Raw genomic sequence first — 25077 nt, 5'->3', positions numbered from 1 at the left:
TTTATACCTGCCTCTGGAGATTTCCATTACTTGCATCTGAAGAAGTGAGGTTCTTACCCACGAAAGCTTATGCTCCCAATACTTCTGTTAGTCTTAAAGGTGCCACAGGACCCTCTGTTGCTTTTTAGAGCAGATAGAAACAATTAACAGAGTCCCTGTTTAGGAATTAACTAATTAACCAGGTTCCCCCATCTGGTAGCTGGACTAGTTGAGTCTGCATCTTGAGCACTACTGCAACTAAGACATGAATCATGAGCCTTGTGGACCATAGGAAGTAGCCCCACCAGCTGATCCAAAAGATATTCTCCCCTTTGACTGAGATGGTAAGAGGTGTTCAGTACTTGTCTCAACAGGAAGCTGTTGTTGGTAGATCTTGAAATGTGTAGACAATTCATTTAATGGAAAAAGCAAATCATTAATGGTGTAGAGTTAGAAGTCAGAATTGATTTGATTTAAATTAACAATGGTAGACTTGTGTGGCGTTAAATCATTTCCTGTACTTTGAATGTTAGCCTGAACTGAAACACCAGAATGAATCTAAATACATCAAAATAGCATTTGTTGCTTTATTACCAATTTGCAATATTACAAGGATAATCCAATAATATATTAAAAACCCTACTTTCATTTATATACAACACATGCTACATCAGGCATCATCAGTTTTTAATGCACATCATACATTTGTAAAGAAACAATGAGGTAATAAGGGAAGAGAGCAAGAGCTTTTTTTGTTTTTCTCAGACATTCTTTCACTAAATTTTATGGTTTTCACTGTAGTTTCTAATTTGCAACAATTATCTATTCTACATACCTACCTCAGCAGAATTCTAAAATTCTCCAAGTTTCCACAATTGATTTTATTTATAAATATGAGTGAGTAATTCTCTTTAATATGTTGACACACAATATACTCATTAATAATTGTGAAATATGGTAAATATAATTGTTCTTGGTTACAAATATTTTCTTCCAAGAATCTTAATCTTGTGGCTAAGGACATTAAATAGAATATAGATCGGTATCCATCATTTGCCTGCAAAGTTGGATAGCCCCTTTAATTTGTAGCCATTTTCTGATTACAGTGGCTACACAGCAGGTAATGACTTAGCTCAGGTATAAAATAATGTTAAATATTTAGGCTATTATTTTATATGAACATTAACATTATTCATGTTGGCTATATAATATGCAATAGCCATTATAAGTTTGGATTACTTTATAAATACATGTAGGCAGTTCAATTTAAAAACACTCATTTTCCTTCCTTGATCAAAAATGTTTGTATCAGAGGTCAGTTTTGAGAATGATGGCATGTATATTAAGAGAAAAGTGAGAGTGAAGGACTGGATTAATCATTATGGTAACTATTTGGGTGTCTGCCCACAAACTGAAATGATTTAGTGATTTGTTTTATCTGACAATTAACAAAAATTAAATTAGGAATAATCCCACTAATACCCTACAGTACATATACAAGCTACATAGTTTCAAAGGATGTGATTTCCTGTGTCAAATGATCCCTACTAATAAGAATAAAACTCTTGCTGTACAGATTGTACTGTATTTGAGAATATTTATACATAATACAACATACAAAATATTTAGATGCTGTGGCAATATTTTTAGCATCTAGACTTAATTTACAGGGAATAAAACCCAGAAGTGTTATCTACAGTCCATCTCAACTCCCAGTTCTAGAAACAGGAACCTTAATTATTTTTGGTACAAAGAAAGATGATCTGAAAGTTTATTATATCACTTAAATTGTATGTTTTTGCTGGAATGAATGTTGAAAATACAATATACAAGTCCTCACATTTTAGCAATAAATGTACAATATCTTACATTCCTTGCTGCTATAAAGACCTATTCCGGATAGCACATGGAGCTATTACTGCCATTTCATCATTCTGTTTTAAATAGCAAATTAAAAGAAGAAAAAATTCTTTCAGTGGAATGTGTTGGGATTAGGCCTGATCATCATAACAACTTTCTTTAGTGAATATGATCCGCCACGGAACTCAGCCCAGTAAACACCATCCTGATATCGACTACGATAGTGTCCTCCCCGATACCAGACTCCATTGAGGTTTGAGTGAGCACAGGCATTGTACCACCATCCTCCTTTCTGGTAGTGAGCACAATTACCTATAATGAAAAGCAGACTGTTATTGAGTATAGAAACTGAAAATCTTGCAATGAGCAGACTAGCAAAACTTTCATAAAACAGTTTTAATGTCTGTATATTTTTAAATCTATCAATCTGATGATGTAAGCAGCAAGGCACACAAAACCTTCCTTTTACTGTCCTCAATCCTGCAATCAAAACCATGCAAGTGGACTCTTCAGCGGAGCTCCACTTTAGTACAAGATTCACCTGCAAGGATCCAGTTTCAGGATCTGGGCCTTAATTTTTAAAATAACATCAAATATTTAAACTAAAAAGTTTCTTTTGTCATCTGTCAATGAAAATCATTAGATTACCGGATTAATTTGTGTATCATCAGAGTGGTTTGTTTTTTGCTTTTGTAAATGTTTTAAATTATATGTTTAAATGTAATTTTCTATCATGTCGTTCTGTGACTTGCCATTTTCCTTAGTTTTTTTTTCTTTTTAAACACTTCATACCTGTGTATACATCATGGTCTCTATCCAGTGTGGTGAATTGCTTCCCGTTGTGCCAAGTGAAAGAATCCCCAGCATTGCCATTGTAACGACCCAGTCTCAACTTGTAATATTCACTCTCTGGCTCCAGTCTGAAACTGGCATATTCAGCAAATACTTTTCGACCTGACCAGTCTTCCATTGTTACAAGCAGTTTGTAGTTGCCTTGATTTGTTAGCCAATAAATATTTTCTAAACCCAGCCAGTACTCTCCATCTATGTTACCAAATCCTTGCTGTGAAGAAATAGTGACAAATAGATTACTGTTGCAGATCCGTTTTACTTTTAAATCTCAATGCATCCTTAACCATGGCAGCTTGAGAATGACTACATGGGCATATTTTGAAATTCCAGTGCAACTTCACCTTGGCCCTAAGTATGTTTCAGCACTTGACACCACTACAAAATTTTTCAGAGGAAGGTACAAGAGATCATGTAGTGAACACTCATGGAATAATCTGTCTATTGGGAAGTTTCTTGCCAACCTATCAGTTAGTGGTTGGTTTATAACCTGAAGCATAAGTGTATACTCCTTATAAAAGTAGTTATATCCTATCTACCATAGCGGTGGATGGTCTCATTATTCACATATGTCTAATTATTTTTTCAGTCCTACTAAGCTCTTAACTCTAAGGGCTGGTCTACACTGGGGGGGGGGGGATCGATCCAAGATACGCAACTTCAGCAACGCGAATAGCGTAGCTGAAGTCAAAGTATCTTGGATCGAATTACCTGGGGTCCACACGGCGCGGGATCGACGGCCGCGGCTCCCCCGTCGACTGCACTACCGCCGCTCGCTCTGGTGGAGTTCCGGAGTCGACGGTGAGCGCGTTCGAGGATCGATATAACGCGTCTTAACGAGACGCGATATATCGATCCCGGATAAATCGATTGCTACCCGCCGATACGGCGGGTAGTGAAGACGTACCCTAAATCTCCCATTAAGACAGGAAGAGAAAACAAGCTTCATTTGTCCTAACCTTGTAAGTATCCCAGTTCCTGAAAAAGTTGACTGATCCATCGAGTCGTCTCTGAATGACGGTCCAGCCACCAGGGTCGTGTCGTTGGTCACACCAGACCTGCATAAGTCGATTTGTATTTTCAGGTTTCACAAGATAGATGGAACTGGTGTCATGGCCATCTTCTAATGCCTGTAGACAGTCTTTCCATGGTCCTGTTTTAAAATAGAAACACTATGCATTCAGAAAATAATTGTGCTTGTTGACTTTGTCTTCTGGAAATATTTGAATGTGGAACATTTTTTTCCTGGCATGTACTAGACATGCTTCTGCCAAGTATTATGCATAACTGTTTTCCTAAAAAACACATTTTTTCACCTTTGCATATGGAAGGTATAATGTCCAGTAGTGAGCTTGCACAGACCTGGGCTTCATTTGGTTTCACGAGGTTCTTGAGCCCTTTTACTTAATTTATTCCTTGGCAAACCATGTTGTGTGTGCTGTTTACACAGTGTATTAATTTATTGACCCTTGGCTGCCTGCATGTTTTCATTATGCAGTATACAAAACATGGCAGATTACACAATCTATTTTTTAAATCATAACCATACTTTTTAGTCTTATTCAGCATAAAGGATACTTGGAATTGCGGAAGACTAAATAGTAGTAGAAGTGCAATTATAAAGGAAGAAAATACTTCTAGTATGTTCAGACTTGCATGCACGCTGGTGATTTGGATTTAATAGTGTGATGAAGGGATGCATAGTGTAAAGTATGGAGTGTAGGTTTAAAGTATGGAGCATGACATTGTTCTACCACCTGGCAAAAAGAATTCACAGTATCCAAGTAAGGTAGGAGAAAGATATTCATTACAAATGCAGATGCAGTCATATGTAGGGGGATAGTACAGGGAAGGCAGAGTAGCAGGTAAGATCACTTGGAAGCACATGGGAAAGTCCCTTGCTCTTAAGCATAGGATTTGTGTGGTCAGGGAGACTGAGTCCCGTTAAGCATGTCCTTGTTTGAAGACTCCCCTCTGGATTGTGTCTTGTGGTGAAGTGTCTCTCCGAGATGTGACAGGTCAGAAATTTAGGAGTTAGCTGCTTTACGGTGTGTAAGCTAGTGGGCAAACTCAGTGGCTGGGTAAGGTAGAATAAAGTTCCCAACAACCATGCAGTCCAAGACCCTTTCTTCAAGGCTGAGTTTAGTTCAAACAAAAGCAAATTAATTCATAATACTGTGTACCATCCAGCCAGCTGGGAAGGGAGAGCATATACCCCTTCCTGTTAGTAGCTGGGAACAGTGCTTAATTTTTGCTAGGGCTCTAGGCTTGGCAGTTCATAGCCCCAGCACCTCTGACAGTTATGAAAGTTAAAAAATTGCATGAGCCCTGGCACCTCTTTCATTACAAATTAAGTACTGGTCTGGAAGGACTACTAATGGAGACACACATCCCTAGGACTTCCCTGACTCAGGGTTCTTCCTGTCTGCTGCCCTAGCCCTAGAGGAAAGAAGCCTTAAACCTGGTTTCTTATAGGTTACATGCTTGTATTAGCCATTTGCCTGCAGCTACAGCTCCCTCTTTTAAATGTCCAAAGAGTTGTAACAGGCACACTGGGATGCATGCATACACCCCAAAGCCTGGTGCCCTTTATACAGGCTAGAATTTTCAAAATCATCTAAGAAGTGACATAAGAGCACAACTCCATTTGTTTCTGTGTCACTTAGGGCTGGTCCACACTAACCCCCCACTTCGAACTAAGATACGCAACTTCAGCTACGTTATTCACGTAGCTGAAGTCGAACTATCTTAGTTCGAACTTACCGCGGGTCCACACATGGCAGGCAGGCTCCCCCGTCGACTCCGCGTACTCCTCTCGCGGAGCAGGAGTACCGGCGTAGACGGCGAGCAGAAGATCGATTGCTTGCCGCCGGACCCGGAGGTAAGTATAGACGTACCCTTAGACACTTTTGAAAATTGCAACTATAGGTTTTAAAAAACAAAATAAGGGAAAATAGCTGTTAAATACAGGAAAAAACTTTATTTGTACTTTTTAAATTAACTTTTAAAGACAAAATCTATATAGTAAAAACATTTGAGAGAAATCTCAGGATAATGAATGTCTGGAAATATATAACAGACTGTAAAGTAAAACAAAAATAGATTTAAAAAACATCCTGTGTGGAAAGACTGTCATTCCTTTAAAATATTATTTGATTTCCTAAGGGGGCACCATCTGAGTGCCCAGGAAGGAAAAAAATTGATTGGTAAAAAGTGCCCAGTAGAATTCTGGATTTTGTTGTTGATCCTTTTGCAAAAATTTAGTGTGAGCTAACTATGCCCATCTGAACACCTAGGTATGTTGCAAAAAGAAAATCAGAAACATTCGTGAATCCAGGATCCACTTGCTTAGTAACTATATTTTGAATTTTAATATTTTGGTGCCTGCATAACATAATGGTGGAGATATTAGAAATGGCTGCATGGACAGCTTTGTTCAGTTGCTATGGTTATAGTGAGTGAGCTGATAGAAGGAAATGATAAAACTGTTATCAGTAAGTAACTGGTCCGGATCAATTTTTAAGGGAACTAGGAAGTATTATAGTACAAGAATGTTTGATCAACATTTGTAAAGAGGCCAGAACTGAGCTATGTAGTAGACAGACAGATCTTTTTCCTTTTAGTAATAAAACAGTCAAGTTGACTTCGGCTTCTATTCTGGATGGGGGATTTTCCAGCTGAGCTGCCCCCAAAAATAACATTGGCATGAAGATCAACAGTAGACTCAGCAATATAATATACCATTATAGACATTAGCATTGTCACACTGATATCTGAAGGCAAGCAAAAAACCATTAATGGATCAAAAATGTGGTGTGATATACTCCATACACAGAGGAGAAAGAAAGCTACCCCATTTGCTGGGGTGCAACACATTGGTTTCAGGTATGGAGGCCATAAAGCAGCTATTTGTAAGAGATTAGACTTTTTTTTAAAGTTTCTAGCTCAAAGAAAATGTTTTCAATGTGAAGGTACTCAGATTCCTCACTAATTGGTCTGGTATAAGAACCTAGATAGAATTTGTACAGCATTGTTTTCAGAAATCTTTAGATAGACAGCTCTAGTAGCTTTGCTACTGTGCTCATATTTTTGCCAAAAAAACAGAAAAGTTAAATTAACAAGACTCACGAGTCAGTGATCCCTTCAGAGTCCAGACTGAGAGAGAAAAGAGAGGATTTAGTAAGTATTCCTCTTTGGAATGATACTAAATTGTATGTTGCTATTATAATTAAACATAGTTTTAAGTTTATACAGAATAAATACTTCTGTTATAAAGACTTGCCATTGTTTTGCATGCATGTAAATAAGAAGATTATAACGAGTTAGCTTAGTTCACATTGTATCCCCTGTATTAACTCACTGCAAGTAGACTAGCAGTGGATAGTCTGTGCCACTTGTTCAATAAATTGTAGCTTAGTTTAGGTGAACTTTGTGATATTTTAAAAAACCTTTTGTAAATACTCAAGAATCCAATCTAAAGTGAGTGTTTGGGTTTTTTGGCCTGTGTCCAAGTTATTTGATTTTTGTATTTCCCTTTGTCCTCAGCAGCATAGTCCTGTGAATAGAATGCTGCTTCTGAGCCCAATTTCCTTTGTTGCTGCAGATACAAGTACATGTTCTTGGCTGCTTAAATGAAGATGCAGCACTCTGTTTTAATATCTGTGTTTTATTGTGTTAAAATGCAGGAGACAGACGACATTGTATTTCTTTCCAATATCTGGTTCAACAAATTTAACTTGACTGTGTTTATTTTATTTCAACTTAAATACAGTGAGGTTTATAAGAAAGAAAAATACATGAGTTCTGAGCTGTTGTGGAACAAACTTCTACAGGAACTGAGGACCATCACAAATTTTTGACCTTGCCTTCTTTCACAAACACATAGTATCATGACACTTAAAACAAACAACCCCTCCCCAACTAAACAAAAAAACAACAAACACTACTCTGCACACATAGTACTTCTCTAGGGAAGAGGATGAGAGAGAGATTAATCACATCACTGTAAAGAGCTCAGATACTAAGGTGATGAGAAAGGTATGAGAACCTGAATAGAATAGAATAATGCTTCCTCTCTCACTGTTACCAGTTAATCTTCAAAAATAGCTTGAGCTCCTACGTCAAAGAGAGTGTTATGGTTTCAGACTAAAAGGAAGGCAATTTAAAAAAACTCACTAAACAAGCTGTGTTTGGTCTCACTAATTTAAGTTTGCAGACTTGGGATTTTATAATCATGCAAATATGTACTTTCAAATAGATGTAAAAATGTATGTGTCAACAAAACATCTGCCAGTGCTGAGGTCTCTAGTATGATTCCTTTTAATTACTACCATTTAATTATTCTAATATAACAGATTTTTGGTTTGATATGGGAAATGCAGTGGTTTTGAACTATTTTTGCTTTTCTGCTATCATCCTACTGAAATCAGTGAAATGTAGGGATATGCCTGAAGTGATGGACATGACAACAGATATGTTCTACCTAGTGCTGTAAAATACTAAACAGTTAAACAGTAAGCATTAGTCTTACCAGTTAACTGACCCTAACCATTAACCCCCAGCCCTGGGCCGGCCGGCCAACCCCAGCCCCAGGCCACCCGACTGGCCGGCTGACCGCAGCCCCACGCTGGCCGGCCGACCCGCCAACTCCAGCCCCGCACTGGCCCGCCGACACCAGCCCTGTGCCAAGCTGGCCGATGCCAGCCGATCCCAGCCCTGCGTGCCGGCCAGCCAGAGCAGCCCCAGCCATGCCGACCCTGCACACTCGCCAGCTGGAGCGGCCCCAGCCCCAGCTGCGCCAGCCAGCTGGAGCAACCCCAGTCACAGAGGCCCTAACCCCTCTCCCTTTAGTCGGTTAACTGTTTAAACGACATAATTTTAGTAGTTTAAACAGTTAACTTTTTAAACAGATATTTACATCTCTAGTTCTACCTAAATGAACCTCTAATGTTTAGTAGCAGTTAGTGGATTAAAGGATAATCTCGGATCACTGCTTTTAGGAATGTTCTAAGATTAATTTATATATTATGAAATATATGAAATATGGTCTAGATGAAATTACTATAAGGTCGGTGCACACCTGATTGAAAGACTTACTCAAGGAGTAAGTTCATTGTCAAACTGGGAGGACATATCATGCTGGGAGTGGAGAGTATGCTTACAAAATGTATGGATGTCACCAAGCCGGGAGGGGTTGCAAGCACTTTAGAGTACAGGGTTAGAGTTCAAAGTGATATTAATAAATTGGAGAATTGGTCTGAAATCAATCAGATGAAATTCAATAAAGAGAAGTGCAAAGTTTTGCATTTAGGAAGGAAAAAATCAAATACACAAATACAGAATGGGGAATAATTGGCTAGGCAGCAGTAGTGCAGAAAGGGATTTGTGAATAATAGTAGATCACAAATTGAATATGAATCAAGAGTGTAATGCTGTTGAGATAAAGGTGAAAGGCATTGTGGGATGTATTCACAGGAGTGCCATATGTAAGGCATGGGAGATAATTGTTCCACTCTATTTGGCACTGGTGAGGCCTCATCTGGAGTTTTGTGTCCAGTTCTGGGCTCCATACTTTAAGAAAGAGGTAAACAAATTGGAGAGAACCCAGAGAAGAGCTACAAAAATGATAAGAGGTTTGGAAAATATAATCTATGAGGAAAGGTTGAGAGAACAGAACACGTTTAGTCTAGAGAAGGTTGCGGAGGACATAAGTCTTCAAATATGTAAAAGGTTATTATCAAGAGGATGATGAACACTTGTTCTCCATGCCCACTGAAGGTAGGATGAGAAGTAATGGGCTTAATCTGCCCCAAGGAAGATTTAGATTAGATATTAGGGAAAACTTTCTAACTATAAGGATAGGTAGGCACAGGAACTGGGTATCTAGGGAGATTGTGAAATCTCCAATTTGGGAGGTTTTTAAGAATAGGTTAGACAAACTTCTGTCAGGGATGGTCTAGATATAGTTATTCGTTCCTCAGCATAGAGGCGTGGGCTAGATGACCTCTTGAGGGCCCTTCTAGCCCTACATTTCTATGATTCTGTTGTTATACAAGAGCAATGGTCCCAACCTCTATAATTAATTTTGTGTAACAGTTTCCACGATAACACTCGTAACTTTCAGACACACGTAACTTTCTGAAATGTTCACCTTTATATATAAACTAAGGGTCGAATCCTGAATTGTGGTTAGCATCTGCAGCTTCCACCTTTCAGGATATGACCCTAAGACAATAAAGATGTACTGGACCATTAGGACAAAAATATCAGTTTAAATATATGAAAATGGCAAGCAACTCACAAGTTATTACAATGCACTTGATGATTTCCTGTTCTGTTCATTCCCTCTGGGGCACCTGGCATTGGCCACTGTCGGAAGACAGGATATTAGATTGACTAGATGGACCATTGGTCTGACCCAGTATGGCCATTCTTATGTTTTTATGGGTATATTTAAGAATGTATAAAAATATGATACATTGTCTTTTTAAAAAAATCATTTGTGACCATATGATTATAGCATACATGGTCAGAATTAAGATTGTGTATGCAAACTTTAACATTTCCTAACTTTTGATTGTTTAGCCATGCAGCCTTAATGTTCCCTTAATGTAGTTTCTTTTATGGAATTACTTTGTTGATCAGCAGCTTTTATCATTAAAAATATAGTAAACTGTTTATGCATTTTAAGAAGTAATTTCTTGTTTCATAACTGTGAAAGAAACACATGCAAACCACAATCCACATTTTCCTTATAAAATAGAAGAATATTTATTTAAGTAGGAATCTGAATTTCCCACGAAAAACATTGTCCTGTGCCAAGCAATTTTAGTTTCATAATTGTTGTAAGTAGCTTGTGTGTGTGTGTGTGTGTGTGTGTAATTTAGTTTCCATTTTCATGAAGGTTCTAGCTATATTATGTGGAACAAATCCATTTAAGCATACATTGTCAAAAGAGACTAATAATTCTGGGTATATCCATTTCTGTGCATTGAACTTGAGATATTTTGAGGGTCTGATTTTCAGGAAGTGCTATGGATCTACCTACCAAAGTAGAAAGAAAATTCCATGAACTACAGTCATTCAGCATTTCATGAACAAAACTGGTTAGTGCATATTTGAGATCTGACAGCAATTCTAGTTGCCATAGTTTCTGCAGATAACTTTTGCCAAACGTAATCTTTTCCTCCCAAAAAATATAATGGAATTATTGAGTTACACGGGGCGACTTGATGAATGGAGATAATGAATGAAAGTGCTCTTGGCAATTGGAAGCCATGCAGAAAGTAAATGTTACAGATGATGCTAAAAATACTATAGGCTGGCAAAGTTTTCATTTGTCATGTGGTTAAGATTAAGGTCTCTTTCAAGTGGTGCACTGCAAAGCCTGCACAAGGCAGAATATTTTGGTAAAGTGTCCCTTTTATATGTCTCTATTACAGAGAGAATATATGACCATGCAGTTATTTTCCCCATGTACTGTGTAAAAAGTGGTACAAATGACCACCTGGAAGAGCCATTTTAGATTAAACCTGCTGGATTTTGATTGCTGTGTGTTCTACATTGTAGAGTGTGTCCCATTCAGTTTATGTAATGTAAGGATATCTATTTTGTAATTCTGGTCAATTTACATAAACATGGACTGCATATTACAGCTGATTAAGAATCCAAGAAACTGTTGTTTTGTGTTATTCTAACTATTGGGAAGGAATGAAGGAGTTCTGGTCAACATTTCAGACTGTGTGGTAAATTGTTGTTTCAGATTTGCCTGAGTCAGAGTTGCATCATTTTCTGTCTCCATCTGATCTTGGTTTGTATCAGTGAGGCCTCTGCTGCTGTTCATACTGGCAGGCTGACCTAAAACCTTTTTGATAGCTGTTATTAGTCTTATAAAGTAGTGGTAGAGAATTTAGTAGATTTCCTTTTCACTTTCTTGTACAGTTCATTAACATAATGAGTTTTATTTTATTTGAATTCATTTGTTTGTAGAGGTGACATCTGTTATTGTTGAAAACTGCTACTAAACTAAACAGTTTCTGACCAATTAATATTGGGACTAGCAAGCAACATTGCTGTATTGACAATTGCTCTTTTTACTGGTGATCACTATGTGAATACAGGATAGAAGTTTTTATGGTTAGTGAAGGCAGGCATCTCTTCCTCGTACAATAAACCCCAGCCAGAATACATTCTATGGCAGGGGTGGGCAAACTTTTTGGCTGGAGGGCCACATCTGGGTGGGGAAATTGTAGGGTTGGGGCAGGGGGTTGGGGTGTGGGAGGGAGTGTGGGGTGTGGGAGGGGCTTTGGTGTGCAGGAAGGGGCTCAGGGCAAGTGGTTGGGGTGCAGGAGGGGGCTCAGGGTAGAGGGTTGGGGTGCAGGAGAGAGTGTGGAGTGCAGGAGGGGGCTCAGGGTAGGGGGTTGGGGTGCAGGAGGGGTGCGGCAGGAGGTTGGGGGCTCAGGGCAGGGGATTGGGGTGCAGGAGGGGCTCGGAGGCCAGATTGAAAGCCCTGACGGTCCAGATCCAGCTCGCAGGCTGTAGTTTGCTCTCCCATGTTCTATGGTGATTGTATCTCAGGATTTTAACTAATTTAAACAGGAGCAGGAGAGAAGTTTTCAACATACTGTCATTCGGGGATGTCTTGAGCCCTTACTTAGAATTACCCACTGGACAGAATATGTAATAGTTATGATTATTTTAGATAGTGTGAGGATATTTGTGACACTAAGATGTTCCTGTTTGCAGATTTCTTACACAGAATTGTAACAGATACTAAGAGTTGAGCCCTTTCATTGATTTACTGTATTTGAATGTTCAGGTACTTTCACTATGGATTCATGGTATGCCCAGGAGAGAAACTCTGGAAACTTCTGTTAGCATCTAGACACTTTGGCTCAGATTTTTAAAGGTATTGAGGCATAGTGATGCTCACCATTACAATTCCTAACAAATTTAGGAGCCTAAATCTCATTTTCAAAAGAGATTTAGGCATTTGGGATATGTCTACACTGCTATTAAACACCCGGGGCTGGCCCATGTCACCTTCCTTAGATTTGTGGGGCTTGGGATTAAGGGGTTGTTTAATTGCAGTGTAGACATTCAGGCTCAGGCTGGAGTCCAGGTTCTAGGCCTGGTCTACACTGGGGAGGAGATTGATCTAAGTTACGCAACTTCAGCTACGTGAATAACGTAGCTGAAGTCGACGTACTTAAATCAACTTACTGTGGTGTCTTCACCGTGGTGAGTCAGCTGCTGCTGCTGCTCCCCCCTTGACTCCGCCTGCGCCTCTCACAGCAGTGAAGTACAGGAGTTGATGGGAGAGCGCTCAGGGGTCCGCCGATCCAGCGAGTAGTGTAGACATACCCATAGGATCCTGCAAAGGGGGCAGATCCCAGAACTTGGGCTCCAGCCCAAGGCTGAACGTTTACACTACAATTAAATAGCCCATGAGCCCAATTCAGCTGACATGGGGCAGCCGTGGGTGTTTAATTGCAGTGTAGACAAAACCATAGGAGCCAAAATCCCATTGACAGTAAATAGGATTGTAGTTCCCATGTGCCTGAAAATGAGACTTAGGCTCCTAATTCAATTAGGAATTACAGCCCTGAGCATCAGAATGCCTAGATACTTGCATTTTTATATAAATGAGCAGTAAATTTAAAATGATGTTATAATATTTGGCTTAATCATTGTGCGGCATGGTACCATCTGGTTCATTGACTGCTGTCTTGTTTGCTGTATAATTTCCCATTGTTGTCTATTTGCTGCATATGCTGTGGATGGAGAAAACTGGTCCTATTCAGCTGCTGACATTTATGACTGTGAATGGAAAACAAGTACAGATGGTAACTTTGTTTCATGAATTTTATATTTACAATGACAAATCACTCTTTCGGGAATTAAAACAGAATATCTCAATGATTTTAATTTTATTTTCACATCGAACCAGACAGCAAAATCTTCAGGGGCAACTTTCAACAAAATGCTTTATAATAAAGTAACACATTTTGGCAAATGCGTGAATGAAAGCATGTGACCCTAATCCTATCCACACAAATTAATTTGTTCAAGATAAAACTCATGTCTTTCAAATTATGGCACTCCAGAGATGTTTGTACATTTTTAGACTGGGATTTGTGAGCATTCTTTCTCTAGAAGTGCTTCATTGTATGATACAGCAATATCTTCATGTTGTTTTTGTGATACATTCTGCCAGTGCTGTTCATTATGCATGCATTGATTTTTATCCTCTCTTGGGATTTCTTAGGCACTAAAAACAGACCATGATGTATCTGTTGAAATACAACCCAGAACTTCAAATGTTCCTATTATATTTATGACATAGTACTGAAACCAAAAAGGGGTAATGCCTCTATATCTGTTTTAAATCTGACAGGTTTTTTTATAGAAACCACATTTCTCAGTTATATGAATATAGAAAAATGCTCATCTTACATTTTTAATCTCATTTTGGCATAGTAAAGCCATGTTTCTGAAGAGCTTTTAAAATATTATTAACAATACATTTTAAAATAGTGATTGCTTTATTATGTCACAGTCAGAGTAATATTATTATTATTTATTTGTAACATAGTCAGGGAGCAGGGTCTGGTTGTACTAGGCGCTGTACAAACAGAACAAAAAGACAGTCCCTGCCCTAGAGATCTGACAACTCTCTCCTGCACATAGTAATTATGTATGCATGATAGATAGAATCAAGAGATGATTGGTGGGATTTTCCTGACACTCATAAGCCTCTCCAGTTCACATGCCTGGGTATATTAATTTTGAATGGGACAGATGTGGATACACATCAATAAAGTTTCATGTGGAGCAAAGGAACCACTTTCTGTGTGTGGTCTGTACTGCCTTGCTTGTTTGTGGCTTGTGGAAGCTGGACATATTTTTGATTCAGCCCAGGAGTTGTGTAATTATTCAGATTTTTGTAAACAATTAAATTTTATACTAATGAAAATTACTGGATTAACCACCATGCAGATTGAGGTCTACTGTTTATCCACAATACAGGTAGAGCATGGCAACAGTAGCATAAGCTTCCCCAGCACTTAGGAGGAGGGGACTACTGCTAAGGTTAAAAGACAGATCAATATCCACAGCATCTAGTCATCGGTCCATTTGTTAATATATAATATGCCTATACTTCTCTCTTATACAGCACTTTTTGTCCAGAGATCTCAGCATGCTATACAAATGGAGGGTATCATTATTCCTCTTTTTCAGAAGGGTATACTGAGGTGCAGAGAGGTCAAGCGACTTGACTAAAGTCACACAGCAAGTCAGCAACAGATCTAGGAAGAGAGCCAGGGTCTCCTGACTCCCAACCTAGTTGACCTGTTTACTCAGTTGATAACATTGCCTCACACAGGGTGACTTCTCGTGGTGGATTGATGTGATGTAGACTCCTCAAATTCCTAGTGAACAAACGATCAATTTATGTTTCATAGAGACCATTGAACAGCTACTAAACAATGACCACTTTTGATCACTGGTAATTTGAGGCCCGCTGAGGTCCTTAAGAGTTACTCATATACTGAAGGGGAAAATTGGGCCCCTGGCCTAAATTGAAGGAGGTGTGGTAGAGATGAAAAATTATGTCTCTGTTACCAATTCCCCAAACCATGTAATTTTTAGAAACTGAGTTTATTTGTATTTTACCATTTTGGAAACATTTAAAGGTTATGCTAATTATTCAAAGATTAAGATTTTGCTGGGTCATTTGGCAAGAAACAGTCACTGAATATCCTAAACCAGGGAGCCTTGAGAACTAACAGAAAATGTTTGGATTTTTGTTTTTAAGAATACAGTACTTTTTAAAAAGGAGCCTATATTAATAGAATTTAGACACCCCATATTATCGTGAGTGATTTAATATTATCTCACTGTAGCGGGCTGCTTACCCCGCTCCTGCCCTGAAGGGCTTAAAACAGCCAGGGAGCAGGGCTGGGGCAAAGGAAAAGCTACAAGGCTGATTGGGGAAGCAGCCGCAGCTGGGCCATGCCCCAATCAGGCCCCAGCTGGCCTGTATAAGAAGGCTGGGAGCCAGGAGCTCAGAGTCTCTCTCTCTCTCTCTCTCTCTCTGCAGCAAGCTCGGGATAGTGTACCTGAGTGGAGCAGGGCTGGGGAAAGGCTGAGGAGCTGGGGAGCTCCAGCCTGGATAGCCCCAGGCTGCGGCCTGGTAATAGGCCAAGGAGTACTGGGGGTTACAGAGGGCAGCCCAGGGCTAGGCCAAGGCAGCAGGTCCAAACCCCCCTTGCCTGTAATGAGTGGCCTATACTGCAGTCTGCCCCAGGGCGCGGGGGCTAGATGGTGACTGGCAGTGGCCTAGTGCTGGGGCAAGATGGGGATAGTGGGTGGGGGTTCCCCTGGGAGGGGAGACCTAGTGTGTGGGTATTGCCAGGGGGCAGCACCCAGAGCAAGGGGCACCGGGGTCCTGGGAGGGACACGGGGGCCAGTGCAGAGGACAAGGCGGATCACCGGCCTGCAGAGGACGCTCCAGAGGCTGGGGAGCTAATTCCCTGGACGACCAGCAGGAGGCGCTGCAGGGGTGAGTCTGCTCCTCTTACACTCACCTATAGGGTATCAATATCATATCCTACAGAGCATACTTGGAAAGAAATTAAACAGACAGACTTTATGTCACATTAGTTAATTATTTCAGAAAAATGTAATTTAATTAAGGTTGGAGTATGTATTAATAATACAGAGCATAAGTTAATATGGTTAGCTATTGTGTTCCAGTTTGAATTCTGAGGTAACACTGAAAGGATGCTTTAGGGGGTGGAATCTAGGTTCTGGGCTGGGAAGGCATGTTATATAAAGTGGATAGAAGAGTTCCTCTAGTCTTATTTCACTTCCAGAATTCAACTTGGAAATCAAAGTTGTGCCAATCAGAAAGCTCACTTCCCTGGGAAAGATTTATTTGCCTAGCATGTAAAAACTGAAGGGAAGGAATAGGGAGCTGTCTAACTATACTGTACCATTTCTTCTAAATCTTCCTAGCTCATACTGGCAACTTTCTTTCCCTTTAGAACTGACAACCCCTGCCAATTCATTTGGACAGAGCTCAGAAGATTTTAATTCATTGAGACTTTAATTGTGTGCCCTAATTTATTTTAACTCTAGCCAAGACTTGGCCACTGATTTGTGTTTTACACAGTGTGATGAATCCTTTGCTGCCCCCCGGCTCCCCTTTCTTTTGCTGATAAAAGAGAGAATCTCTGAAATCTGAAAATGTATATTACAGAATTTGTAGCTTTCCCTTTGCCAGCACTATTAACAACAGTTTCCATTGAACAAGGGCACTTTAGTCTTACAACTTTTAACTAAAAAGTAATCATATGATATATATCTATTTCTACTTTGTAGTCTTCTGCCCTGTTGTCACATAACACAAGACTTGATGCATACTGGTCTGTATCTTGTCTGTCTTTAACAATGACCAGTAATCTCTTGGGAGAATTGGAAGCTAGGATTGAAAATGTTCTGTGCATCAACAATGCGCTTGTTCCTTGAGCCAAGTGGAAATATAGGCAAGTGAATTGCACAAATTTCTAGAAGGTAGTTGTATCTGAGTGTAAGTCTTAGCTGGAATTCCTTAATCAAGAACTCCTTTCATAAGTAGGAGTTTTTGAATTGATGTTATTTTTATCCTGTCTATAGTCATTTGTCATGGTCTCTGAGGAGTGTATTTATTAGTTAAGCTTTCCCTTTTTTTTGTACATCATTTTAGTACCTGAAACTCTATTACAGGTTTCCCTGGTTTAATGTTAGTACAGTGCACCATTTCTGTAGTGAATATGCTTGCATCAGACATCCCACTCAGTAATTCAGTAATCTAGGGAGGCATCTACACAGATGTGCATTTTCTCCAGCTAGATTTATTGTGCCTGACACTCAAGAATCATACTTGAATTTTGTGAAAGATAGTATCCTTTTCCAGGTCTGCTATGTTGCCTGTTACTATTCTAGTTCATGTCTGATTCAACACATTATCATTCTCACTTGCAAATAGAAGGCAACGGCTGGATAGAGGTTAATGATATAATTGTAAGAGATGAGACAAAGTTAGCCAATTTAAGAGTTATACATCTTTTCCTAAGCAAATCATTGTGGATTACTGAATGCCAGAATTCACAATGACCTGAGATCTTGATTTTGAATTTTTTTCAGTGTGGAGTGCATCATCTTCATAGATAGAGAACACACTAGTGCAGCCGGAAGGATGTAAATACTAGCTGGCTATATATATAGCACTGCTGGTCATTAAGTTTTTGTACTAATATGGATATCAGATCTGGTGTTCACACTCCCTTGTGCTGAACAGTTTTTTTCTAATTTCCTGGAGAAATGGGACTATATGGCCTTTCCCTGCTATACTGTTTCCTATGGCTATGTGTCCGCTGCACACCACTTGTGGCACTGTGTAGGGTATGTGTACAGTGAAAGGCAGACTGTGCAACATTGCGTTGTGTAGCTGCATGTGTCAGTGAGAGGCTCTAGTGGCAGCAGGCAACAGAAAAAGGCTTGGCGGTGAGGAGCTGTCAGAGCCTTTCCCCGCTGCCATAGTCTTTCCCTGCAGGAGCAAAAGAATCCAGCAGCTCCATGTTGCGGGGGGAAAGGTCTGGTAGCATGGAGCTGCTGAAGACTTTCCTTGCTGCAGGAGTCTTCCCCTGTGGTGTGCGATATTTTGAGGTCTAAATGCCAGACTCACTCTTTAATAAGACTGTCCCCAAGTAGTTGCACAAAAAGATAAATGGGTAATGAACCAACACTGATTTCCCCATAGAATTTTAGAGTGATATTTTTCTGATGAAGTGTATACTAGCTGTGAGACAAGGTGGATGAGGTAATACGTTTTATTGAACCAACTTCCTTTGCTGACGGAGAAAAGCTTGGCCAATAAAAGATATTACCTCAACCACCTTGTGTCTCTAATATCCTGGGACCAACACAGCTACAACTATGCTTCATAGCTATTAGCGTCATTCACCTTTGAGCACACTTCAAGAATATCTGATGTGTAGTAAAATGACTCTTCGCCTTATTCGGACCAATTATTTCCTAAAATAAATAAAAGTCAGTTTAATCTGGAGAGTACCTGATAATCTGAGAGGTTTGACAAGACCATCCAGCAAATGTTGGAAAGATTTATGGAATGGGTATAATATGCACCTACCGTTATTACTTATGCCTCAGTTTTTGGCTACCCAACTTTAGACACTTAAGAGGGGGCCTCACTTTTTTAAAGAAAGTGCTGAGCATCCATGCTTTGAAGATCAAGCCCCTTTTATGTCTCAGTTTGAGTGACCAAAAACCAAGGCACCCAAAATCAATAATAACTTATGAAAATGTAAATGTCTGGAGGCTTTCAATTGACTCAAGGATTTATGACTGGAGCAAGAGGAGAACAAAGGTCTCTTACTTACTGGGTACCAGACTAAGTCAGAATCTAGTTACTGGTCTCCACCTGAGGTAGCAGAGCTGTGTGCTACCTCTTGCTCAGAGCTTATGAAAAAGCCACAGTTTAGCCCTGAATATGTAGCAGTGTTATTGGCAAGTGCTAGAGAGTTAGATGTCATAAAAGGAGCATACTGTTCCCACTCAATTGTCTAGGCACTGTGCAGGGATTACAGAGAAACAAAGAGATCTGTCCTTGAGGGACAGTAAAAATTCAGATGCAAGAAGACTTTTGACAACATTTGGTATTGCTCCGATTTATGCTTGTAAATTAAAAATGGCAAGGGGGAAACAGCTTTTGACCCATTAAGAGTTCAGGGGTTTAAACTGAGCTCCATGAAGTAGTGATCAAGAGGGAGATTTTCAAAAACACCTAGGGGATTTCAGAGCACAAACCCCATTGATAGCCAATGGGACTTGTGCTCCTAAATTCCTTAGGCACTTCTGAAATATCTTCCCTGCCCATAATCTTCATTTGTGACTTGTACAAAACCAGTTATGCTGTTGGTGTTTAGCAAAACATTACAAGGCCATCTCATAAACTATGCTTTTGGGGAAGTAAGCATTTGATAAGGGCTGGCTTTTGTAGGTGGTGTTAGGGTCTAGTTTTTGTGTTCTTTAATTTGATTGTTGGTTTTGGTTAGTTATTTACTTATTTTTCTGGCTTTGGGAAGGCTGCTGGGTTTTATTATATCGTTTGTATTTTAAAATTATGTCAAAGGTGCCTAGAATTCAAAATAATCACTTTTTTCTCTGTTAAATCTAAAATAAAGTAACAAATAATAAATAATTAGGTTAATAGAATTAACAATAATCTTGGTGCACTAAAATGAAAATCTTTCTAAGTAACTCTAATTTTGACCTAAAAGTAAATAATCTGGAAGTACAACAGTTAAAGTGGATATGTCGTCCTCAGCTTATTCTTACTCTTAGAAACTGAGATACATGGAACAATTTGAGAAACAGTATGAGGCCAAAGTTTCAGAAACTGACTTCCCTCCCCCTCACACTACTATAATTTGAAAACAATGTTTTAGCTGTTCCTTTTTTTTTTTTTTTTCTTTCCATTTTTTGATTGCTCACAGGTTAATACCTTGTACATCATGTTTTAGCCTGGAGCTTAGGTTTATGGCACAGTTATAAACCATGGAAATGAGGAGTTTATAATCGAAAAAATTGAAACCATAAAAACAGTATTTGAAGTGAAGTGACCTATTGCCACTTTATATTACTAGAGTGATAACATCATAGCAGCAGAAAAGCAAAGTTTGTGTTGAACAGGTATTTAACAGGCGAGATCCAAAGTCCATTTGATTCATTGGAAGTCTTTAATGAGCTTTGGATCCAGCCCCAACTGGTCAGTATATCCAGGACAGACACAGCCTTTCACTGTTTGTTAATTGATGGATTTCAGTTTTTAAAATGTTCCCATCTTTTTCTTTGGGCATATGTACACATAATGTAACATTAGAGCAACATTGCAGACCAAGAACTAAGAAATATAATAACCCCCCCCCCCCCAAATCACAATTCCTTAGAAAACTCTCCCACTCGTTCACCCAACTATTCATCCTTTCCCCTTTTCCTCCTTGAAAAAAGCTTGAGAGTACAAATGAGCTTTGCAACATGAACTGAAGGTCAGCAAATTCAAGCTGTGGCAGGCCAAAGTTGGAAGCAAATTCCTCAGTCTAGGACTTGTGAATATAAAGGCCCTGCCAACAGCACCCTTGCAATACAGGAGGTGTTAGCGTGGACACCTCACATTATCTCAACTACATTGATGTTGCATGGCAGATAGATGGTATCCGAGGTATCCTGGACCCAGCCTATTTAAGGTTTTTTGTATCACAGTAAATATATTAAATTGAACCCAAAACAAACTGGGAGCCAGTGGAGCTCACAAAACACAAAGTACTGTGCTCCCTGTGAGAAACACCCTTAAAATTCAGCTGCTGAAGTAGCTGAAGTTTTTGAATGATCTTGTGTGGAGAGTATTGCAACAATCCAGTCTCAGGGGGACAAAATGTTGCTTACTGCCGCAGGATTTCTGCATTTGAAAGAAGAAGATGGAATCTCCTGGTCAAGCATAAATATTAAAGCACCATGGGGCACCGCTGCTACCTAACATTTGCAAAACTACAAGTCCAGGCAGACTCCAGGGTTGGAAAGGCAGTAACAAAAGGCAGACAAATTCCCTTAATGGAAGGACTCATAGTACCTCTGCCAGTTCTCCTAGGAGGTGTACCCAGTCCAGCAACATAACCTCAGTCTCATCTGGGGTGAATCTGAAACAGTTCACCCTCAAACTTTTGCATTATCATTTGCTAAATATGTTACATGCTACTTACCTCTGTCTGCATCTTTGAGACCTAAGTATATCTCCACCTCTGGAAATTGTGCTATTAGTCACTGCATATTAACATACATGTCAAGTATCAGGGGATAGCCGTGTTAGTCTGTATCCACAAAAACAACAAGGAGTCCAGTGGCACCTTAAAGACTAACAGATTTATTTGGGCATAAGCTTTCGTGGGTAAAAAACCTCACTTCTTCAGATGCACGAAAGCTTATGCCCAAATAAATCTGTTAGTCTTTAAGGTGCTACCGGACTCCTTGTTGTTTTTTTTTGCATATTAACATAGATATCATTTAGACATGCCAATAAAATAACTTACCAGATGGTTTATCAGTTGAAGTTGGACTGCTAGTAACTGGTGGCATGGTTGGTAGATTAGGTGGTAGAACCTTTAAATTCTGATCACTTTGAATCTCATTGGTAGCTATTTGGTTAATAATGCGATTGTAAGTAGGAGGCTGATACATTCTGTTAGGTGGTTGGGGAGGTTGGGGTATTGGCTTAATGGATGGCATTCTTTGACAATGTTCTTCTAGCTGTGCAATAATTACAGACTGGTTATTGGCAATTGTCACCAAATGTTGATATTTGTACTCTAGGTCCTTGTATTTGTTTGCAAGTTGCAACATATCAGCAGTTTGGTTCAATATCTTATTTTCAAGCTGGGAAAGTTCTAATGCATTGTCCCGTTTTCGAATAATTTCATGTAGCAGCTGCATATAAAGTTGTGTGACACGAGAGTTCATATTCCGACTTTCTTTTCGTAAAAGTTTAACCTCATTAACAATCCCACCATCCACCTCCACCAGTTGCTGAAGAGTTTCTATTTGTCTCTTTTGCTTTAGAAGTTCATTGTTAAGCAGCTCTAATTCTTGTTTATTTACGCGGTTTTCAAGAAGAACCTCAGGCTCCTTTGAATTAACACAAATGGCACCTGTTACTTTCTGCTGAGGTACAATAAAGGTATAAGTGCACTTGTCCTGTGTGTCGCTGGACCGCTTATACCTGTTCATGTAAATGAATTCTTGCTCTGTGCCCTCGTCACTGCTTTCAAATTCCTGTGTCTTGCTAGCAGTCACTCCCATGACTGCAATTAGTAATAAACAAGTTAATCTTGCTGCCTTCATCATTCTTTATTTTTGGATACTTTTTCTTCTACAAATGAACTTCTAAAATCTGTTTAAAAATAAAAATAAAAAAGTTATTTAGTAATAAATAGAAAATGAATGAATGTGAATAAGAAGATTAACAACTGCTGTATTCATTGGGAAGTCTTAACAAAATCTCTTCAAGTGGTAAGTGATGATATGAAAATATACATATTTTCATGCCAACAAATATGGTACACTTTTCATGTCTGGTAAGAGCTTCCACCAGATAAAGATAAAAAAAATGATAGAGAGGCTACTGAGCTTCATGGAGGCAAGTTATAACTTACTAGCATCCTGTTTCCAGATCCTTGGTTAATAAATTGTGAAACATTGCTATAATTTCTCACCACTCACCTTAAGGAACTGAATTAGTAAAAAGTAAGTCCATATTTCCAGGACAGTGTCATCAGTTTCTCAGAAATTCATTTAAATAAAAATTAAGTTTTCATCCCTTACACTTGCAAAGATAATCTTAAAATGTGAACAGAATGTAGCTGATCCTGTGCTGTTATGGTTTCTAAAATGCACTAGATTAGGGCTGTCAAACTGTTTTTAAAAAAAAAAAAAAATCGCAATTAATCCAAGATTTAAAAACATAGTCGTAATTAATCGCGGTTTTAATCACACTATTAAACAATAATGGAATACCAATTTAAATTCATTATAAATATTTTGGATATTTTTTTACATTTTCAAGTATATTGATTTCAATTACAACACAGAATACAAAGTGTACAGTGCTCACTTTATATTATTATTTTTATTACAAATATTTTCTCTGTAAAAAAGATAAACAAAAGAAATAGTATTTTCCAATGCACCTAATACAGGTACTGTAGTGCACTCTTTTTGTAAAAGTGCAACTTATAAATGTAGAATTATAGTTTTTAGGGCTGTCGATTAATCGCAGTTAACTCATGCGATTAACTCAAAAAAATTAACTGCGATTAAAAAAATCATGATTAATCGCACTGTTAAAAATAGAATACTAATTGAAATTTATTAAATATTTTTGGATGTTTTTCTACATTTTCAAATATACTGATTTCTATTACAACACAGAATTCTATCCCTGCTTCTGCCACAGATTTTCTGTGTGATGCTCAACAAATAACTCACACACTTTCATTTGTGGCCACTAATTGTGTGTTCCCCATTTTCTGGGTACCCAACTTGAGACTCTGGGGCTGAACATTCAAAGCTGCAACTGAAGCCAATAGGAGCTGTGCTTTAAACATATCCAAGTGCTATAAAATGCTAAGCACTCTGAAAAATCAGGCTGTAGATGGCTCAAATTGGGCAGTCAAAATTAGTGGACATGGGCAACTTTAATTCTAGCATTTCCCAATTATTGCGTGTTTGACTTTGCAACCTTAATGTTCTGTTAACACCCTTTTTGTATTTATGGTAATGCCTGTCACATGCTTTCCAAATGTTCAGGAAGGTCAGTTCCTGCTCTGAGGAGCTCACAATCTATGGAGACTGGAACTTTTGCCACTGTGACAGCTAGATTTGCTCAGAGCATATTTAGATAACATGATAGTAAGAAGGCCTGTGCTCTGTATATGCCTGTCCCTCCACCCTGGGAGTTCCACTAGTGGAACTTGCACTGGTTCTTGATTAGCTGTAATAAAGTTGTTGAAAAATTTCCAGTGTAGGTACACCTCCCTAAGAACATATTGACCTGAAGGGGAGGGCAAGAAGAAGATGGGGGGAAAACCTTACTGTACTGCTGTTAATGGCATTAGTATTATTTCTTCGGGAATCTCCTTGCTCTTTGCTTTTGTGGCCTTGTTATGAGGAAAGCAAACGAGAGAATGGAGTCCGTACATTTGTATAGCAAGGCCTTGCCATTCTAAGCAGGGAATACTGTAGTATTAATAATTTATTTATTTACTGAGTAAAATGAAATTAAATGGCAACTCTCTTTAACATAAAAATTTTACAGAGTATCATGCTAATAATTAATGTGCCTTTGTAGATCATTTTTACAGATAATTCACATACTCTGAGTAAAAATATAATTGAAAGTCATTGATAGTATTATGTTACTTGATACAAATTAAAGAGAGAGAATTGTAGTGAGGCTTGGTTAGTATGTTTCAGTAAATGATACAAGAAAACTCTATCAGCAATGATTTTTGTGGATCTTTTTGAAAATTGTTTATGCCCCATGTGTCTCAAATTTTAGTATAACTGGAATGAAACTCATTTTCATTTTGTAAATAGAAAGGGATTGTGGTTTATGGAGTTTGGCAAGAATCTTGAGAACTTGTCAGATACAAGTTTTGGGTTCAGCATGTCCAAAGGCGCAAGGAACTGGCTGTTACAAACAAGTTCCATGTATTCTTTAAAGCAGAATCCTTTGAAAATTCTGGAAAAATAAAGAACATAAATTAAAATGAC

General features: G+C 38.8%; 2 protein-coding genes across 2 annotated transcripts in view; one reads left to right on the top strand and one right to left on the bottom strand.

Moving 5' to 3' along the window:
* The window catches only part of RALGPS1 (Ral GEF with PH domain and SH3 binding motif 1), a 381204-nt gene that overhangs the window by 173341 nt on the left and 182786 nt on the right, over positions 1–25077 (top strand). The window lies entirely within an intron of this gene.
* On the bottom strand, positions 1952–22650 carry ANGPTL2 (angiopoietin like 2). The gene is made up of 4 exons (XM_065418894.1): positions 21840–22650; positions 3648–3841; positions 2632–2902; positions 1952–2151 (listed from the first exon to the last, which is right to left on the bottom strand). Exons 1-4 carry the CDS (start codon positions 22648–22650, stop codon positions 1952–1954), a joined length of 1476 nt encoding a protein of 491 aa, XP_065274966.1.

The sequence above is a fragment of the Emys orbicularis genome, chromosome 18, assembly GCF_028017835.1.
Source record: "Emys orbicularis isolate rEmyOrb1 chromosome 18, rEmyOrb1.hap1, whole genome shotgun sequence".
Taxonomy (NCBI): domain Eukaryota; kingdom Metazoa; phylum Chordata; order Testudines; family Emydidae; genus Emys; species Emys orbicularis.
The sequence above is the reverse complement of the archived record's forward strand: the minus strand, read 5'-3'. Positions and strand labels throughout refer to the sequence as shown.

Coding starts and splice junctions, on each gene's coding strand:
- ANGPTL2 (XM_065418894.1), bottom strand. CDS start 22,650: ATGATGAAGGCAGCAAGATTAACTTGTTTATTACTAATTGCAGTCATG. Junction 3,842..21,839: donor TTCAACTGATAAACCATCTG/GTAAGTTATTTT, acceptor ATTTTAAAACAG/GACCATGGAAAGACTGTCTA. Junction 2,152..2,631: donor AGACCATGATGTATACACAG/GTATGAAGTGTT, acceptor TTTTCATTATAG/GTAATTGTGCTCACTACCAG.